At 52.4% G+C, this 16,488-nt stretch overlaps 2 protein-coding genes across 3 annotated transcripts in view; both read right to left on the bottom strand.

The window, feature by feature from the left end:
* STARD3 (StAR-related lipid transfer (START) domain containing 3) overlaps window positions 1-3,089 on the bottom strand; it is a 20,832-nt gene extending 17,743 nt beyond the window's left edge. Inside the window, exon 1 of one of the 2 annotated variants that reach the window (XM_006832554.1) lies at window positions 2,987-3,089. The gene's annotated coding sequence lies outside the window, so the exon portion shown is untranslated. The remainder of the gene's footprint in view (window positions 1-2,986) is intronic. The other variant, XM_006832555.1, reaches the window with a different exon arrangement.
* Window positions 3,090-4,655: 1,566 nt separating this feature from the next.
* On the bottom strand, window positions 4,656-13,916 carry PPP1R1B (protein phosphatase 1, regulatory (inhibitor) subunit 1B). Its single transcript, XM_006832553.1, has 7 exons — window positions 13,836-13,916; window positions 12,450-12,510; window positions 12,143-12,165; window positions 11,786-11,861; window positions 8,265-8,477; window positions 4,795-4,914; window positions 4,656-4,705 (listed from the first exon to the last, which is right to left on the bottom strand). The coding sequence occupies exons 1-7, from the start codon at window positions 13,914-13,916 to the stop codon at window positions 4,656-4,658; spliced, it is 624 nt and encodes a 207-aa protein (XP_006832616.1).
* Window positions 13,917-16,488: the final 2,572 nt, after the last annotated feature.

Below are 16,488 nucleotides of genomic sequence, written 5' to 3'. Positions count from 1 at the left end.
GGGGGGACTACAAAGGCTTTCAAAAGGAACCTAGATCCAGAGGGTGCAGAGGAAGGTAGACTCTCCACTGAGTAGTATCCAATCTGCCTGGGCAGGACTGATGAAAGGAGATGGGGATGGCACTCCTGTGGTACAACAGTGAATAATTACTATCAGGACTGACTGTGAGGGTTGGAAATGTAAAGGTAGATGCTTTGTAGCAAGGAGGGGAGTGGTTGACTTTGCAGGCCATGAGCGGAGGTCCCTGGGACCAACAAGGGAGAAGAGCAGAATGCGGGACCCTACCCAGAAAAACAGTGACGCCAGAGATGGAGCCAGAGACTATGACATGGAGAGATGAAGCGGCTGAGGACTCTAGACCCAGAGAGGGAGAGGGACTGTGTACTGATGACTGAGGGACAGGCTTGCCGCGTGTACCCTTTGGTTGGTTGATATACATGGAGGGGATTGTAACCATGGCAATATAACAATATACGATAGGATGAATATAAAGTTAATGTTCTCCCATGTAAACGATTACATAATTCACATTAAAAAAGTTTAAAAAAAAAGATGAGTCTATCTGATCCTGTAATGCCTTACAGTCTGGGCAACCCTATGGAGCAGTTCTGCCTTGTCACACAGGGCCACTACAAGTCAGAATCGTATCAATGGCAGTGGGTGAGTTACATTCTTAGAGGAGCTCGGGTGGTACAACAGTTAAGCTCTCAGCAGCTAACCAAAAGATTGATGGTTCAAACACAGCGAGTGGCTCCTCAAGACAAAGAAAGATCCAGGAAGCTGCTTCAATGAAGACTGCTGTTGGGTTGTTGAGTGCCATCGAGCTGGTTCCCACTCAAAGCGACCCTGTACAGGGTTTCCAAGGAATGACTGGTGTGTCTGAATCGCCAACCTTAATGCCCATTGTTTATCCTGTAGCACCACACCAGGACAGAATAAAGTTGTTGTTGTTAAGTACCACCAAGTCAGTTCCAACTCAGCAACCCTGTATAGGGTTTCCAAGAAGCGGTTGGTGAGTTTTAACCAATGACTCTGTAGTTCAAACCGACCTTATGGTCCGGTGCTTTATCCCACAGCAACATACTAGGACTCCTCAGTAAAGACTACAACATAGAAAATCCTACTCTATCACATGGTATTGCTATGAATTAAAATGGATTCAATGGCTCCTAACATCACCACCAACATGCTCTGATGAGCAGGCTACTGAGAGGTCACAGAGGGGAAATATTTAGCCCTGGGTAGGGGTGTGAGACAGAGGGGGTGCTATTTGATTAGAGGCCTGAAGGACAATCAGAAGGAGCCTGTCAGAGGGGCTGGCATGGAGCCACAAATAGCAAGGTGTGGGCAAGACACATTCTGTAGCACTGTATTATTGGGTCTTAAAGTGCATATACAAGATTGGTAGGAAGGGATCAGATGCAGATGGGGGGCAAAGGGGCATATATTAATTATCACTGGTGTTAAGGAACCCGGGTAGATAGTGGTTAAAGTAGATGGCAGCTATCCAATCTGATCTCTCAGCTCCATGGGAAAAAGACGTAGCAGTCTGCTTTCATAAAGTTTATTGTTGTTAGCTGCCTATAAAGACCTTGTATAGGGTTTCTGAGGCTGTAAATCTTTATGGGAACAGAAAGCCTCATCTTTCTCCCATGGAATTAGTGGTAGTTTCGAACTGCTGACCTTGAGGTTAGCAGCCTGACTCATAACCACTACGCTACCAGAGCTCCATAAAGATTACACCCTTGGAAACCCTATTGGGAGTTCTACTCCTCCATCCTATAGGGTTATTATGAAGTGGAATCCACTCAGCGTTAATGGGTTTTTGGTTTATCACTGGTGTTAAGCATGTCTAAGAACTCAAGAAGGGTATTTTACAGGGCCCTTTTGGTATCAGGGAATGATGGTGGTGCAGCAGTTAAAGCACTAGGCTGCTTACAAAAGAGGTTATCACTTGGAAATCACCAGTCTCTCTGAAAGAAAGATGTGGCAGTCTGTTTCTGTAAAGACTGTTGTTGTTGTTAAGTGCCGTCGAGTCAGTTCTGACCCATAGTGACCCTGTACAGGGTTTCCAACGAGCAACTGGTGAGCCTGAATCACCGACCAGACAGTTCAAAAGGTTTTGCAGTCTGGCACATTAACCCACAGCGCCACACCAGGACTCCAGCCTTGGAAATCCTATAGGGCATTTCTACTCTGTCTTATAGAGTCGAAAAGAGTCAGAATCAACTAGATGGCAGTGGTCTGGGTTTTGCTATTAACTAAGGAGCCCGGGTAGCACAATGGCTAAGCACTTGGCTGGAACCCACCAGTTACTCTCCAGGAAAAAAATGTGTTGTTGTTGCTAAGCACTGCTGGTTCCAATTCATAACGATCCTGTATAGGGTTTCCAAGGAGCGATGCGTGAGCTTGAATCGTCAGCTTTGAGGTTCAAACAGACTTTGCAGTCCAGCCCATTAACCTGCAGCGCCACACCAGGACTGTTGAAGACCACAGCCCTGGAAACCCTATTGGGCTGTTCCACTGTCAGACAGCTTCTTTCTGAATTGGAGCACACAACAAAGAAAGTCTTTCAAGATTTTTTCTAAAGGAAGTAGGGGGGGGCGGGTAACTTCGGATGACAATGTTATAGGAAGTGTAAATATTTTCCTCCTCATTTTCAGGCCCTGATTCCTCCCAACTTCTTTCCCCTAGTAACCAGATACTTCTACTCGCTATCACAGTTTTGTGGGAGAGGATCCTGCACTCTCCCCAAGAGTCGCCTTGGGTGGGCGGGGCGGTAGAGGGTCAGCACCCCCGAGCTCCCTAACACTGCATGGGACGGAGTAAGGCCCAGCAGAGGAAAGGGGCGGAACCTGGGACTTGGGGTGGTATGGGAAGGGTCGGACAGGGTCAAGAACGGACACCCAGCAGGGAGGCTGGACCCAGCGTCAATGCATGTCCCTCGTGCCATCATCCTGGCCCCCATGACGTCTACAAGACCCACCTGCTCCATGTTAGCCACGGCCCTGGGTCTTCCTGCCCCAGCTGTAGTCTAGCTCCGCGGCCTCAGAAGCGCCTATGAGCGGAAGGGAACCTCCCAGCACCGCCACTTCCGCCGCTGACTCCGCCTCCGAGAGAGTGAACCGTGACGTGCTTTGGACTTCAACTCCGCCCCTTAGATTCAGGTTCCGCCCCCCAAACCCTGGGGCCATACAAAGACTCACCGGAAGTGGGGGCCTATGGTTAAAGGTTAAAGTTTGACTTTAAGAGGCTCTTTTTTAAGAGTGCAAAGAGTTGGAACTAAGCCCAGGAGCGTCATCGTTATTGGAACACAGGACACAGAGTTCTGGCACTGTGGAAAAAGAAGGAACTTGCTGAGAGGAGGCCTGTCTGGGTGAGGGGAGGACAAGACCCTGAGAGGAATATGCAATAATAACTCTTGAAGGACTTCCTCTTTTCCTTTCTGTCTCTTTCAGTTCTTCCTAGCAGGATCTAGAATTTCTATGGTCCAACCTAAGAGTGCCAGAGCCTGCTGTCTGCAGGACAAAACTCCCAGACTAGACGACTGGACAGTATGGTGGTGGCACTGATCATCAGTCAGGTCTTCCCTTCAGTTAAGTGTTTTGAGTCGGTTCCGACTGTATAGAGTTTCTAAAGAACATCTGGTGAGTTTGAACTGCGGACCTTGTCATTAGCAATTTAGTGTTTATCCTACAGCGACACACCAGGACTCTGTCAGTAACCCTTCAGTTGTTAAATACCGTGGAGTCGGTTCCGACTCATAGCGACCCTGCACAGGGTTTCCGAGGCTGTAAATCTTTACGGGAGCAGAAAGCCTCATTTTTCTCCCACGGAAAAGCTGGTAGTTTCGAACTGCTGACCTTGTATCTCCCCTCCCTGCACCTTTCCCCTGAAAGAGGAGTCTCAGCACAGTTATTTAGAAAGATTTATTACAGCACGGAGGAGTGCAGACCTGCAGTCAGGGAAGAAGGGGAAGGAGGCAGAACAGCTGGAGGACAAGGAGGAGAACCTGGCTACCCCCACCGTGTGCCCCCACAAGGATGCATACTAGGCGGCATTCCTGGCATCAAAGCACAAACAAAATGCAACAAAGCAGCCTCCGCCAATCCACCTTCCAGACACCCAGGCTGAGGCGCAGCAGTGGTAAAAGGATGATTTCCAAAATTTTGAGGCTGTGGAGAAGAATGAATGAGTCCTGGGCCCTGGCAGAAGCCAGTGAGGGGGGTGATGATTTGGAATCCCCCGTATGAGAGAAAATGAAGAATCTAAGGGCACCTATAGGTTCTCAGAACCCCCTTCCCCCAGATCTTAGGGTCCTGCCCTGCAGTCTCCTAATTGTGAATAATAGAACCTTGTCCCCAGGTTCCTGGATTTTCCAATGTGGACTCTCTTACATCCCACCTCCCATTGGGTGAATGGGGGATTAACTGGCAGGGGTAGGCATCAGGGGTAGCAAGTGCCCAGGAAGCTGGGCATTAGCCAAAGGTGGGCAAACAAGCAAACACAGACCAGCCTTGGTCTCCTAGAAGTCAGAAGCCGCAGCCCTAGCAGGTAAAGGAAGGGTACAAAGTAGGGTAAGGGTAGAATGGGGTTATGGAGAACAGCAATGCCCGCTCCACTTTCTCCTTCCTGGAAGATGCAGGGCTTGGTGCCTATGTGCCAGGCTCTAGTGGGGCAGGGTGCTGTGGCTCCTCCCCCAGCTCTGCAAGGCAAGTAGGGAGGGACTCAAGAGCTGGCCCCATCCACAAAGATCCCAGCCCCACCTCCCCCATCCCACACTCCAGGCCTCACCACTTTGTGTTGGGTCTTTCACTTGATCCTCAGAGCTCCCATCTCTCTGGGGCTCATCCAGAGGGGGTGGGCGCTCCCAAGGCCCCTCCAGACCCTGGCCACAGGTTGCTTTCTGTCCAGCTGGGAATGGATAAAAGGGGAAAAAAATACAGGCTCTGAGTATCCATCTAGCTGTCCTGGAACATGAAGCCTGTTGCTTTGATGGTTGAAGCTGAGCTTTCTGAGGGTACCATAAGACAGTGAAGAGAGGACTGGATTAAGAGCTACTCCAATGATTAGCTGTGTGAATTCTTGTTGTTGTTGTTGTTAGGTGCCATCAAGTAGGTTCCAAGTCATAGCGACCCTTTGCACAACGGAACAAAAAACTGCCTATTCATGCACCATGCTCACAATTGTTGTTATGTTTGAGCCTATTGTTGAATGTTTTCATCTTCCAGAACAGTATCGGACAATGTTCCACTGCTAATCATAAGGTTTTCAGTGGCTAACCATTAGAAGTAGTCCTCCTCTCTTTCTTTCTAGTCTTAGTGTGGGAGCGCTGCTGAAACCTATCCACCATGGGCAAACCTGCTGATATTTACAATACTGGTGCCATAGCTTCAAGGAGCTCTGGTAGTGTAGTGGTTACGAATCAGGCTGCGAACCGCAAGGTCAGCAGTTCGAAACTACCAGCTGTTCCGCGGGAGAAAGATGAGGCTTTCTGCTCCCGTAAAGATTTACAGCCTCGGAAACCCTGTACAGGGTCGCTATGGGTCAGAACCAACTCCACGACACACAGCAGCAGCAGCAGGTGCCATAGCTTCACAGCAACATGTAGGCCAAACTGGCAGACGAGTGGTTTCTGCCATAGAATTGATTCTAACTTACAGTTAACCTTTAGGACAGAGAACTGCTCCATAAGTGTTTTCCAGATGACACTATAAATCTGCATGGGAGCAGACAGCTTTAGCTGGTTGAACCACCAACCTTGCAGTTAGCAGCCCAACGCTAATCCTCCTACACCACCAGGGTGCCTTTGAAAGAGATTAAATCAAACCCCAAACACCCAGTGCCATCGAATCAATTCCTACTCCTGGCAATGCTGTCTGTGCAGTGTTTCCGAGGCTGTAAATCTTTACAGGAGCAGAAAGCCTCATCTTTCTCCTGAGGAGCAGCTGGTAGATTTGATTGTCAACCTTATGGTTAGCAGTCAAGCGCTTATCCTACAGGGCCATCAGGGCTCTTTTTGAAGGAAATGGTAGTGGTGGTGGTGTGCCATCGAGTCAGTTCTGACTCATGTTGTTGTTAAGTGCCATGGAGTCGGTTCTGACCTTATATAGGGTTTCCTAGGAGCAGCTGGTGACCTTGAACCACCGACCTTACAGTTCAAACCAACTTTGTAGTCCAGCGCATTAACCCACAGCACCACACCAGGACTCCTAGCAACCCCATATAGGGTTTCTAAGGCTGTAAATGTTTGTGGGAACAGAAAGCCTCATCTTTCTCATCTTCAAACCTGGTGGACTTGAACTGCTGACCTTGCAATTAGCAGCCCAATGTGTAACCCACAACACTACCAGGGCCCCTTTCTGAAAGAAATAGCAAGAAGGAAATTTTGTCTATCACCTTAAATAAGACACTACCCTTCCCAGCCCAGTGGCGCTCACTCCACTGGCAATGATAGTTGGTACTGCTCCTTGGGAATCTTGTCATTAGCCGATTTTGTTGTGAGGAAATAGTCTCCTTTCACCTCCTTCCCACCTGTTCTGGGTTCTCAGCAGGAATTGACTCAGCTCTTCAGTTCTTCCCCATTGCTGGCTACAAAATCTCCCTAGCCAATGTCCCCAACACTCGAGATGCAAATAGGAGGCCCAAGCCATTTTGTCTGGATGCAAGTCTAGATACTTCAAACAGGGGTGATCATCTGCTTTTCCTCCCCCTAAACAGTAGGACTAAAAAGTTAAACATGCACTTGGAAAGAGATAGTGCAAATGGTTTCTTTGCTTGGCTGCTAACCAAAACCATTGATGGTTTAAGTCTGGCCAGGGGCACCTCAGAAGAAAGGCCTGGTGATCTACTTCCCCAAAATCAGCCTCTGAAAACCCAATGGTGCACACTTCCTCCATGAGATGGAAATCAACAGCAACTGGCTTGTTTTATTTTTGTTTTGGGGGATAAATATGGAGTCATAGTGTGGTGCTGAAGGGTAAGCACTGGACTGCTAACTGCAAGATCCAAGGTTCAAACCCTTCAGCAGAACCAACTCGAAGGCATTTAACAACAATAAATGTGGAGGATAAACCATAGGAAGATGTGCTCTTTCTGCCTAGAAGTTCTCCAGGCCTTCAGACCCTCTGTGATGTGTTTTGGATCTGGGGCCTCTGGCTCTGAGGCTGTCTATCTGAATCTTAGGACCCTCTTTGGCTCCTCTCTTCCTCAGTAACCAGGGTTGGAGGTACAGAGGACCAAATTGGTTCTTGAATCCTGGTTTCTCATCTGGACACTAGAGGGCACCCTCTCACCCCTTGCTTGTTAAATGCTGTAGAGTGGGTTCCAACTCTTGGCACCAACTCACAGTAACCCTGTATAACGTTTCCCAGGAGCGGCTGGTGAGTTTGAACCACCAACCTTGAGGTTCAAGCTGGGCTTGCAGTCCAGCTCATTATCCCACAGCACCAGAAAATAGCCACAAAGTCCTGGAGAGGGCAGATCAGCCAATCCTCTGCCTCCCATTGGAGACCACATCATAAGTTCAGAAATGCAGGGGAAGGGGGTTTTGCCCTCTCTCAGTCCTCTGTCCCTGCATTCTCTTGTGCCCCCTTGTCTCTATAGATGGAAAATCCTTTTTTGGGTTTACCTTCAAACCCCATGTGTTGTGATTCCTGGGGACGAAAGGAAGCAGGGAAAACCTGATTGGTAAAATATTGTGGATTGAATTTTGTTCCTTCAAAATATGTGTTGTAAATCCTAACACCTATGCCTGTGGGTATAACCTTTGTTATATGAGGTAGGGTGTATCTTGAGGCAATCTCCTTGGAAACAGGAAAGAGTTTAAACAAGCAAGTGAGGCAGCAGAGATGGGTAACAGACCCACCAAGCCACATAAAGAAGAGAAGCTCAGAAAAGACAAGGACCTTTCTCCAGAGATGACAGAGAAGAAAAGCCTTCTCCTAGAGCCAGCACCCTGAAGTTGGACTTCTAGTCTCCTAATTGTGTGAAAACCATCCACTTGTGGTATTTTTGTTATAGCAGCACTAAAGAACGAACACATTGAGTGGCTGAGCCAAAGAGGAGAGAGGCTCAGGTCTCAGGTCAGGCTGAATAAGGCCTTCTATGGGTGAGCAATTGCGGAAGGGGGGCGGCACAGTTTCACTGCAGATAACATGTGAGAAGCTGTGAACTGGAGGGGGTGCTACAGGATGCTTAAGGCAGACCCATGCTCTGTGCATGGTGGTGGGACCCAGGCGGTGGGTGCAGTCCCTTCAGCTTACCAGATTCCCTGTTGCCCTTCAGGACTTCAGCCTGGCTGTCCTCCTCTTCATCCTCCTCTTCATCATCCTCATCCTCATCCTCATCTTCATCATCCTCTCTTGGATAGCCCAGGGCCCGCAGCTCCCCCAGCTCATCTTCCTCCTCCTCTGAGGGCTGGTTCTCACTCAAGTTGCTGATGGATTGCAGGTGAGACTCAGCTATGCGCTGCACAGCTGGAACAGAGGGGCCCAGGAAGGCAAGGGTCAGCTAGGTCTAAGAATCAGCCCACAGAGTTGGCCATGGGGGTGTAGTCCAGCCACTGGCCTCCTTTCCATGAGCCTGAAGCAGAGATAATCCTCTCAAGACTGCAGGTTACCCAGCGGGGGACCAGACTCTTGCACATGTTTGACTCTTAAGCTGCCCCAAGATGCTGGCTCCTGGAAGCTGGCACTAGGCTGTTTCCCTGCACCATGGAGCACCAGGCTGGGCACTGCAGCAGCTTAACATTCCCTAGCTCAGAGCGCCAGGCTTCTCCAGGTACCCAGGTACTCAGTGCTAGAGACAGCATCTACCAGCTTCAGCCCAGCGCAGAAATCACAGAGCTAGGGGCCAGTGCCTGGGGATTTGTCCCTTTCAAGTTCTGAGGAACTGGCCAGCCTTCTTGGGGCTCACTGCTCCACCAGATCCTGCCCACCATGTGCTCACTTCCCACCCCCTGGCCACAGATGCCACTCCACACTTTCCTGCCCCCGGCTCTAAGGAATAGGAATGATTCAGGACCAAAATCTGCAGCCAGTGGAGCCCATGGCTGGGGATATAGCATGCTCAGAAGCAGCCCCCACAATCTTGACCCACATCCCCAAGCTCCCAGCTCCCTCTGCAGTGACCTAGAAACCAGCACACCTTTTCGCATCCCTCAGCCCCCACACATACCACCAAGGCCCACTCAGATAGGGACTAGGAAGGAAACCATGTGAGCAGCTGGAGAGAAGTGTCCAGAAGATGGAAACAACCAAGACAGGGGACCCCCAGGGAAATGGCAGGGATTGCGGGGACACTGGGCAGAGTCAGTGGGAACCAGTGGTGGGAGCTGCCTGCGGGGGGTGGTGGTGGTGGTTTTAGGGCATTTGAGACACTAACTTCATAGCCCACAGAGGAGATGCTAACAAGCCAGCAGCCAACAGACAGAGTTGCCCCTCCTCCCCACCCTGCCCTCTGAAGGCCCACAGCGGTAGATCCAAGCTGGAAACCTCGGCTGGAGGAGTGGGGCATGGAGCTGCTGCCAGCTCAGGGACAGGCACAGAGGGTGTATTGTGTGTGCCACCGCCACTGCCCTGCCCTGCAGGAGCTGCCAGCCCAGTGCCTCCTGCTGGCTCTGGGCAAGTTACCCAGGCAATAAAAGCGCAATAAATCACCCTGCCCTGGCCTTGGGGACACAGCTTAGCTTCACCTTGAGCCAAGAGTGAGTGCTCTGGCCTTGAGAGTACCCCTGCCTCAGAGACTCAGTTTTGTTCACCACCACCCCCCAAGGGCCCTGACTCCTCCCCTGACAACCCCCCAGAGGCTTTCCCTTGCCCAGAAGGGGTGTGGCCTAACAGATTGTGCCCTCTCTGTACAGAGGGAGCAAAGGGGTACAGAAGTTCCATGAGGGAAGGGAGAGGGAGGGCCCTCTGAGGGGTCAACATGGAGGGAGGAGGAGAGGGGAGGGGATGGCTAGGGGAGGAGAGCTCCTCAGCGGGCTTGACAATAGGTACCTGTGAGGAGCTCCCCCTACTCCCCCCCCCAACGCCCCCATAGAGCTTCCTTGTGCTTCATGCCTGGCAGGGCAATCTGGGGTCTACCCCTCATCATTCCTTCTCTGGGGCCCCGAACTCCTCACCCCAACCCCAAGTTTCCTTATTAAGGTCAAAAGGTCCCCTGCACAGCCCCCAGATTGCCCACCCTTCTCCTGACCCCTTACCCAAAGCACAACTCACAGGGACAGTGGGGATGAGGCACATTTCTGCTCACTACTGAAGCAGAAGGTACTACTGAAGCAGGAAGTACCTTAACCCAAACTCAATCTAGAGCTCTGAGGCCCATTCTCCACCCCCAGCTGCCCCCATTCAGCTACTTGGTCCCTCCCAGTCTAGGATGGGGCTTTCTTATATTCTCCTCCTCCTTTATGCCTGCTATTAGGGTCTCCCTTACAACCCTACATGGGGAGAAGTCCTTTCAGATGCAGAATCACAGGTCCTCCCAGTTGCTATAGGTCTGTCCCTTGGCTTTCCTTACTGGGAGAAGAGGGAGGGTCCCTGCCTTTATCTCCTCTCCTCCCAACTCCGTCTCCTTGCAGTTCCCACTCCTGGCAAGCAGGCTGACAGGTGCACCTGTTGTCCTTGGCCAACACTGGGAACTCATTAAACCCACCCCAAGGAGCTGTCAGCACACTGTTCCAGACTCCTCCCTCCCTCCTTCCCAGGGAGCAGGGGTCAGAAGAACCTGAGGCAGGAGTTGTGGGTAAAGGTGGAAAGACACCCTGGGACTTAGTTAGGATGAGACCCCACACATACCCACCCGAATCTGCCTTACCTTCTCCAGGTGTGTCCCAGATCCCCCATCTAGAAGCCAAGTCTTCAGAGAGGACCCAGAAACCTGTGAGGTAATTCACACCTCCTCCCCTTTGCACATCCTCTTCCTTCTTCCTCAAATGTCCCTGTCCCTGCCTTGCCATCCTAATGAACTCCTATTCATTCTTCAAATCCAGGGATAAACATCTCCCCAGTGAAATCTCATTGTCCCCTTAAAACAAAAGGGCTTCAGGAAGGGAGGGACCAAATCTACACTAAAGCCCTATGCCCACAGGAAAGCCTGGCCCAACAACTGTTGTTGTTAAATGCCTTCTAGATTCAGTCGGTTACAACTCATAGCGACCTTATATAGGGTTTCCAAGGAGCAGCTGGTGAATTTGAACCACCAACCTTGCGGTTCCAACCAACCTTGCAGTCCAGTGCTTATCCTACAGCACCACACCAGGGCCCACAGTAGGCATTAGTAAATATGTTAGGAATGCCTTTCCACATAGAAAGGATAAGCAGGAAAGAGAAACAGAAGTGTCCTGTGCAAATATGCAAATAGGAAGGGAGAGCAAAGGTTCCCTTTGCTGAGTGGGGATTGGGTGGCAGCCCAGCGTCCTTTTGCATAGAGTTGCGACAGAGTTGAGTCCGCCTGCTTGCTATTTTAGACCAGCAACTTCTCCCAACTCCACAGCCTGACTGTAAAGCCCCCAGTCACTTTTCAACTTCTAGGCCCCTTTTTTCGTGGTAGGATAAACACTGGACTGCTAACCACAAGATTCTAGCTGCTCTTTGGAAACCCTATACAGGGTTGCTATGACTCAGAACTGACTCAATGGCACTTAACAACAACAAGATGAAAGAATTCTCCAATTAGGGGTGGGGGTGCATGGGACAGTCCTTCCCCTTTCTCCCTGCTACTCCACTGTCAGCCCAGTCCCAGGGGTGGGTCAAAGGGAAGGCCAGACTATGGATCAGGACAGTACCTTTCAGTGAGGGAGGTGTGTAGGCACAGGGGTTGGCTCTCTTGGACTTGAGGTGGTGCCCCTCTCCTGAGGCTCTCTGTGAGGGAAAGGGTCAGGTTAGTGGGGTCACCAGAGGCCCTTTCCCTTCACCATCCCCTCCTATCCCATCCACAGTCCCATGAGCTGAGGGGTCTGGTTGCTGTTGCCCTGCCCGTCTGACCCTACACCTGGGCTGAGGCAGCCCCATTGCTTTGGGAGTGTGACAGGATGGGCCAGGGCAGAGAAAATCTGCCCAGGGTGCTGCTGATTGGTATGAGTTGGCTGTGTTGGGGAGGCCATCCGGTTCATCCCACCTCCAAAGGGCCCAGGTAAACTCACCTGATGGGGGGAAGCCTCCTCCTCTGAGGGAGACCACCAGTGAACCATGAAAGAAGAAGGAGGAAGGGCAAGATGGGAGAGAGAGAGAGAGAATCAGAGTTACTTTCTCCCCCAGGCTCAGACTCTGAAGAAGGGATTGGTGTGGTCCATAAATTAATCCTGGAGAGCTGACCTCCCAGACCTTCCCACTTCTCCTGCTCTGCTTGGCTCCCAGCTCCTGGGACCTTAGCAGGGCCCCCAGAAAGGCATCATGCCAGGGCTGAGAGACCCATGGCTTGGGGATGGGGAGACAGGCAAGGAGTCCCACCTGGTGAGGAATGCTCTGAGAGCCGGAACAGCATGGCAGGGGTCGGTCTCCTGCGTCTGATCTAAGGAGACAGAGGAAGAGGTGGGGAGGGGGGCAGCACAGACACCTGCTCACCACCTTCCTCCCCCCTTCCCCCAAGACAGCAGGGAATAAAACAGTGCTTTGAAATCCCCAAGAAACCTTAGGATCAAAGACATGTCAGACTGAAAGGAACTCTATTGCTCACTCAACCCCTTCATTTTACAAAAGTGAAAACCTAGGCTCAGAAAGGTTCAGCAGTGTGCTCAAAGTCACACAGCACTCCAAGGTAGAGAAAGAACAAGGAAACGCCAATATCTAACTCCTAGCCCATGCCCATCCCAGCTCATGGCTACTCCACAACAGGCCCTTCCCCTCCATAGTTTCTGAAGACATCAGACCCCAAAAGATCAAGTTGTCCTCCTTGATATATGAGCCAGGCTGAACAGTTGTTGGGGGAGCCCTGAGCCTTTCCAGTGACTCCCCCACCCCCCACCCCCCCAGCTTGGCAATCCAGACCAACTGTCAGTTAATTAGGTCCCCTCTGAGCTCTAGGGAAATTCACAGAGAACCAGGTGAGTCAAGCAGAAACTACCACCTCCCCCTGCTAGGCTGGCAACATACATATACTCCAGATAATAAACTGCTTATAGGCCCAGGATACCCCCCTTGTTCTCCCCCCATGATCCCTCATCTCTCCCCCTAAAATGACTTTGCCCCACTCTGTTGGGGACTATCTGCATCCTGGCAATAAGTAACCCACTGTTGGGATTGTGGGAGATAGATCTCTTCCCCCACCCTTACCCTCAGAGGCCTGGGATAGGGGTTGAGGGTGAGACAGAAAGGCTCTCTGAGGATTCAGAGGTCTGTGTGGGAAGAGGTCTAATGTCTGTGGTCACTGGGATTGGGGCTCTAGGGTCTGACAGCCGAAGAGGGTCAAAGCAAGATGCCTAGACCTACAGGGTGGGGCCAGGACAGTTAGGGGCAGGGCAGCAGGGCAGTCCAGGTAGAGGCCTCAAACTCCTGCTCTGGATAATGGGGTCAATATGTGAAGTTTCTACGTCTGACCAGACGCTGGCGCTAGGACCCGGACGGACTGGTCGCGGTGGCATCCTATAGGGAAGGAGGACACTGCGCAGGGTCAAGAGGACAGTCCCTCTCCTTGGTCAGAACTCTGCTGGCGGACTCCTAAGGAGGCAGAGGCCCTGGGAAAAAGTTGTCCACGACTCCAGCGAACTTCACGCACCGCCCCGCACCCCTGTCCGGTCTGAGGAAGGTCCGGGCTCTCTCTCTCTCAGACGCAGACCCAGGCCAGACGGGTCCTGGTGTTGGGGGGGACACCGCCGCGGGTGGGGCGTGGCCCCTTACCATCTCCACCTGGCGAGGGTCGAGTTGGCTGGGGGGCGCGGGCACCGAGAATTGGATCTTCTTGCGGTCCTTGGGGTCCATGGCGGGTGGAGTAGTCGGTGGGTCTGGGGGCGCACGACTCGGGGACCCGGCGACGGTCGCGGCTCGACTCACCGGCTCTGCTCGGGGCGCAGCGCTGCCGGCGGGTTGCGTGCGGCGAGGAGGAGGTGGACTGTTCACGCACAGATAAAAATACCGCGCGCTGTGAAATGGGGGGGGGGGCGGTGCGCGGAGGAGGGGTCGGCGTGTTTGGCTCGCTGGGTCGACTTGGAACCCCCAGCCTCTTGGATCGCCGCTGTGCGGAGCTCCGAACTCCGCCGTCTGACTCGATGGTCGTTCAGGATCTCTCTCTAGCTCTCTGCCCCTCCGTTTCTATCCTTCTTCCCTCACTGTCTCTGGGGGGTCTTTCTGTGACTTTTCCCTGACTCTCCCTCGGTGGTCTCCCGCTATCGGCTAGCTTCCGCTCAGTGTCTCCGTCTCGATCTCCTGAGCTCACCCCTCTGGCCCCAGCCTTGGGGTCCTCAGCTAGTCCTTCTCCCAGCTTGGGACTGGCCCCGCGTGCTTGATGGGAGGGTTTAGGAGAAAGTGGCCAATGAACACCCAGATCGGTGTTCCCTGGGGCTGAGGGGGGGGGGGGGGGGAGAGCCAGCGCCAAAGAGCAGGCTGGGGACCCCCTGCCGTCTCCCCAGAACTTGAAGTTGCATTATTGATGGAGTCCAACCGGGAGGATAATGGGGGGGGAGGGAGTGGAGCCCCGGGACGCTGGTTTTAACCCCTTCGTGGCCTGGGCACTTGTATTTCACGGGGAGGCCTGTGAGGTCGTGGAGAGAGTAGCAACATGTCACGCTGTGAATGGGGGTGTCCTAGAAAGCGTGTGAGTGTGAAGGAGCGCGTTGCTGGTGGGAGGACACGTGTCAGTCATTCTGGCAGGGAGGGTGTGTGAGTGAGTGAGTGCCAGGGGCCTAGCTGCCTATAGCTAGGGATTGTGTGTGTGTGTGTGTGTGTGGGGTCGGTGTGGTGTGAGTCTGTGTGAGTAAGTGTGAGTAAGTGTGTCAGAGTGTCAGGGATGTGGGAGTGGGTGGCAGGGTGTGGGAGGACAGCTTGTATGTGGGGGTGGGGGTGGAGGAGGATGTCAGAGACTGTCAAGGTGATGGGCAGGCTGTGCCAGTTTGCAGGGGGTGGGGGACACTGGATCCACACTTCCTGAGAGCCTGCGCAGCAGGGGGGCACGAGGTTGTGAATGTGTGTGGAGGGGGATGTGTCCCTGCCATGATGTACTCAGGATTCACGTGTTTCCTGCCTTATCTCTCCAGAATGAGCCAGCCCAGGGGACAGAATTGGGGTGTCTGGGGTCTGCCTATACCAGTACACCTGTGTGAGTTTGATGTGTTCAGGAACAGAACTAGAGGAGAGAGGTGTGTGTGTAATTCTCTCTCCCTCCACAGAAGTGTTTGTGTCATTCTCTGGGGGAGGAGAAGAGGACTGGCCCTGTGGGTTGGAGTGTCCCTGTTTATCTGTCCAGGTCCAGAGTATCTTCCTTCTGCCAGACTCTGTGGGGGGTTCTGAATGCCTCTCTGTAGCAGTGATGGTACTTGTGTGGGTAGATGTGTACATAAGGGTGTCTTCCTGGGGCTTTGTTTATGTTGGCTGTTTTCTCTCCTGGTCACACTCAGGCCTGGAGCAGCCAGGAACCCTTCCTTCCTCTCCCCTACTCCAACTCCTTCAGAAACTTTTCCACTCACAGCCCTAGCCTGCAGGGTCCTGGGTGAAACAAGAAATCAGGAGAGTCTTGTGGAAATGGGGCCAGAGGCACCCTGGTGTTCCTTCATAGGATCTGTGCCCACTCTAAGGGTGAGGGAGAGGGTAGCCTTAGGGCAGAGCTTTGCTTGTGGGAGCCAGAAGCTCTGGCCTCTGGGCTCCACACACTCCTAACCCCAAGCCTGGCTCAAGTTCCTGCTGTGTTTGTTGACTTCAGTGCTTGTCAGGGAAAGAGCTGGATGCCAGGTTGCTGGTCCTGGGTATGGGCATCTCTGGCATCCAAGCCCTGGCTTGGCCCACAACCTCTCTTCCAAATGGGTTTGGGTCAGGAGTGGCAAAGACCCGTTTGGCAAAGCTGTGGGAGGGTAAACATGGTAAGAAGAGGCACAGGAAGGGCACGAGCAGCCACTGGACCATTGTGTGGGCCTGCAAACCGACCGCCAGTCCAGGAGATGTGGGATGAAGGGGACAGAGGACAGCTGGGTGGATGGTGGGGACACAGTGGCATCATTACCGGTCATACTCAAAGTGGAAAGGCTTTTGGGAATGCTGTGGCTGAGCCTCATTGGACCAGGGAGGATTTGTTTATGGAGGATTTGCCAAAGTATTAGTGTTCTGAGAGGTCCCGAATCAGGAAAAATTCCCCTGGTCTCAGGCTAGGGCAGCTGGGAAGGGAGAGGAGAGCAGAGAATCTTCCCTTTTAGCCAGGTCGGGACAATGAGACATTTGGGTTAAAGGAGGGTCTTTACCCACTTTCACTAGCTTTTGCCTAGGCATCCATGGCCGCTAAAACCCAAGGGTGGGGAAGATGAGCTGACAAAAGTGAAGACAGAGGGACAGACAGGAAGGAGGAGAA

The sequence above is a fragment of the Chrysochloris asiatica genome, unplaced genomic scaffold (assembly GCF_000296735.1).
Source record: "Chrysochloris asiatica unplaced genomic scaffold, ChrAsi1.0 scaffold00007, whole genome shotgun sequence".
Classification (NCBI taxonomy): domain Eukaryota; kingdom Metazoa; phylum Chordata; class Mammalia; order Afrosoricida; family Chrysochloridae; genus Chrysochloris; species Chrysochloris asiatica.
The sequence above is the reverse complement of the archived record's forward strand: the minus strand, read 5'-3'. Positions and strand labels throughout refer to the sequence as shown.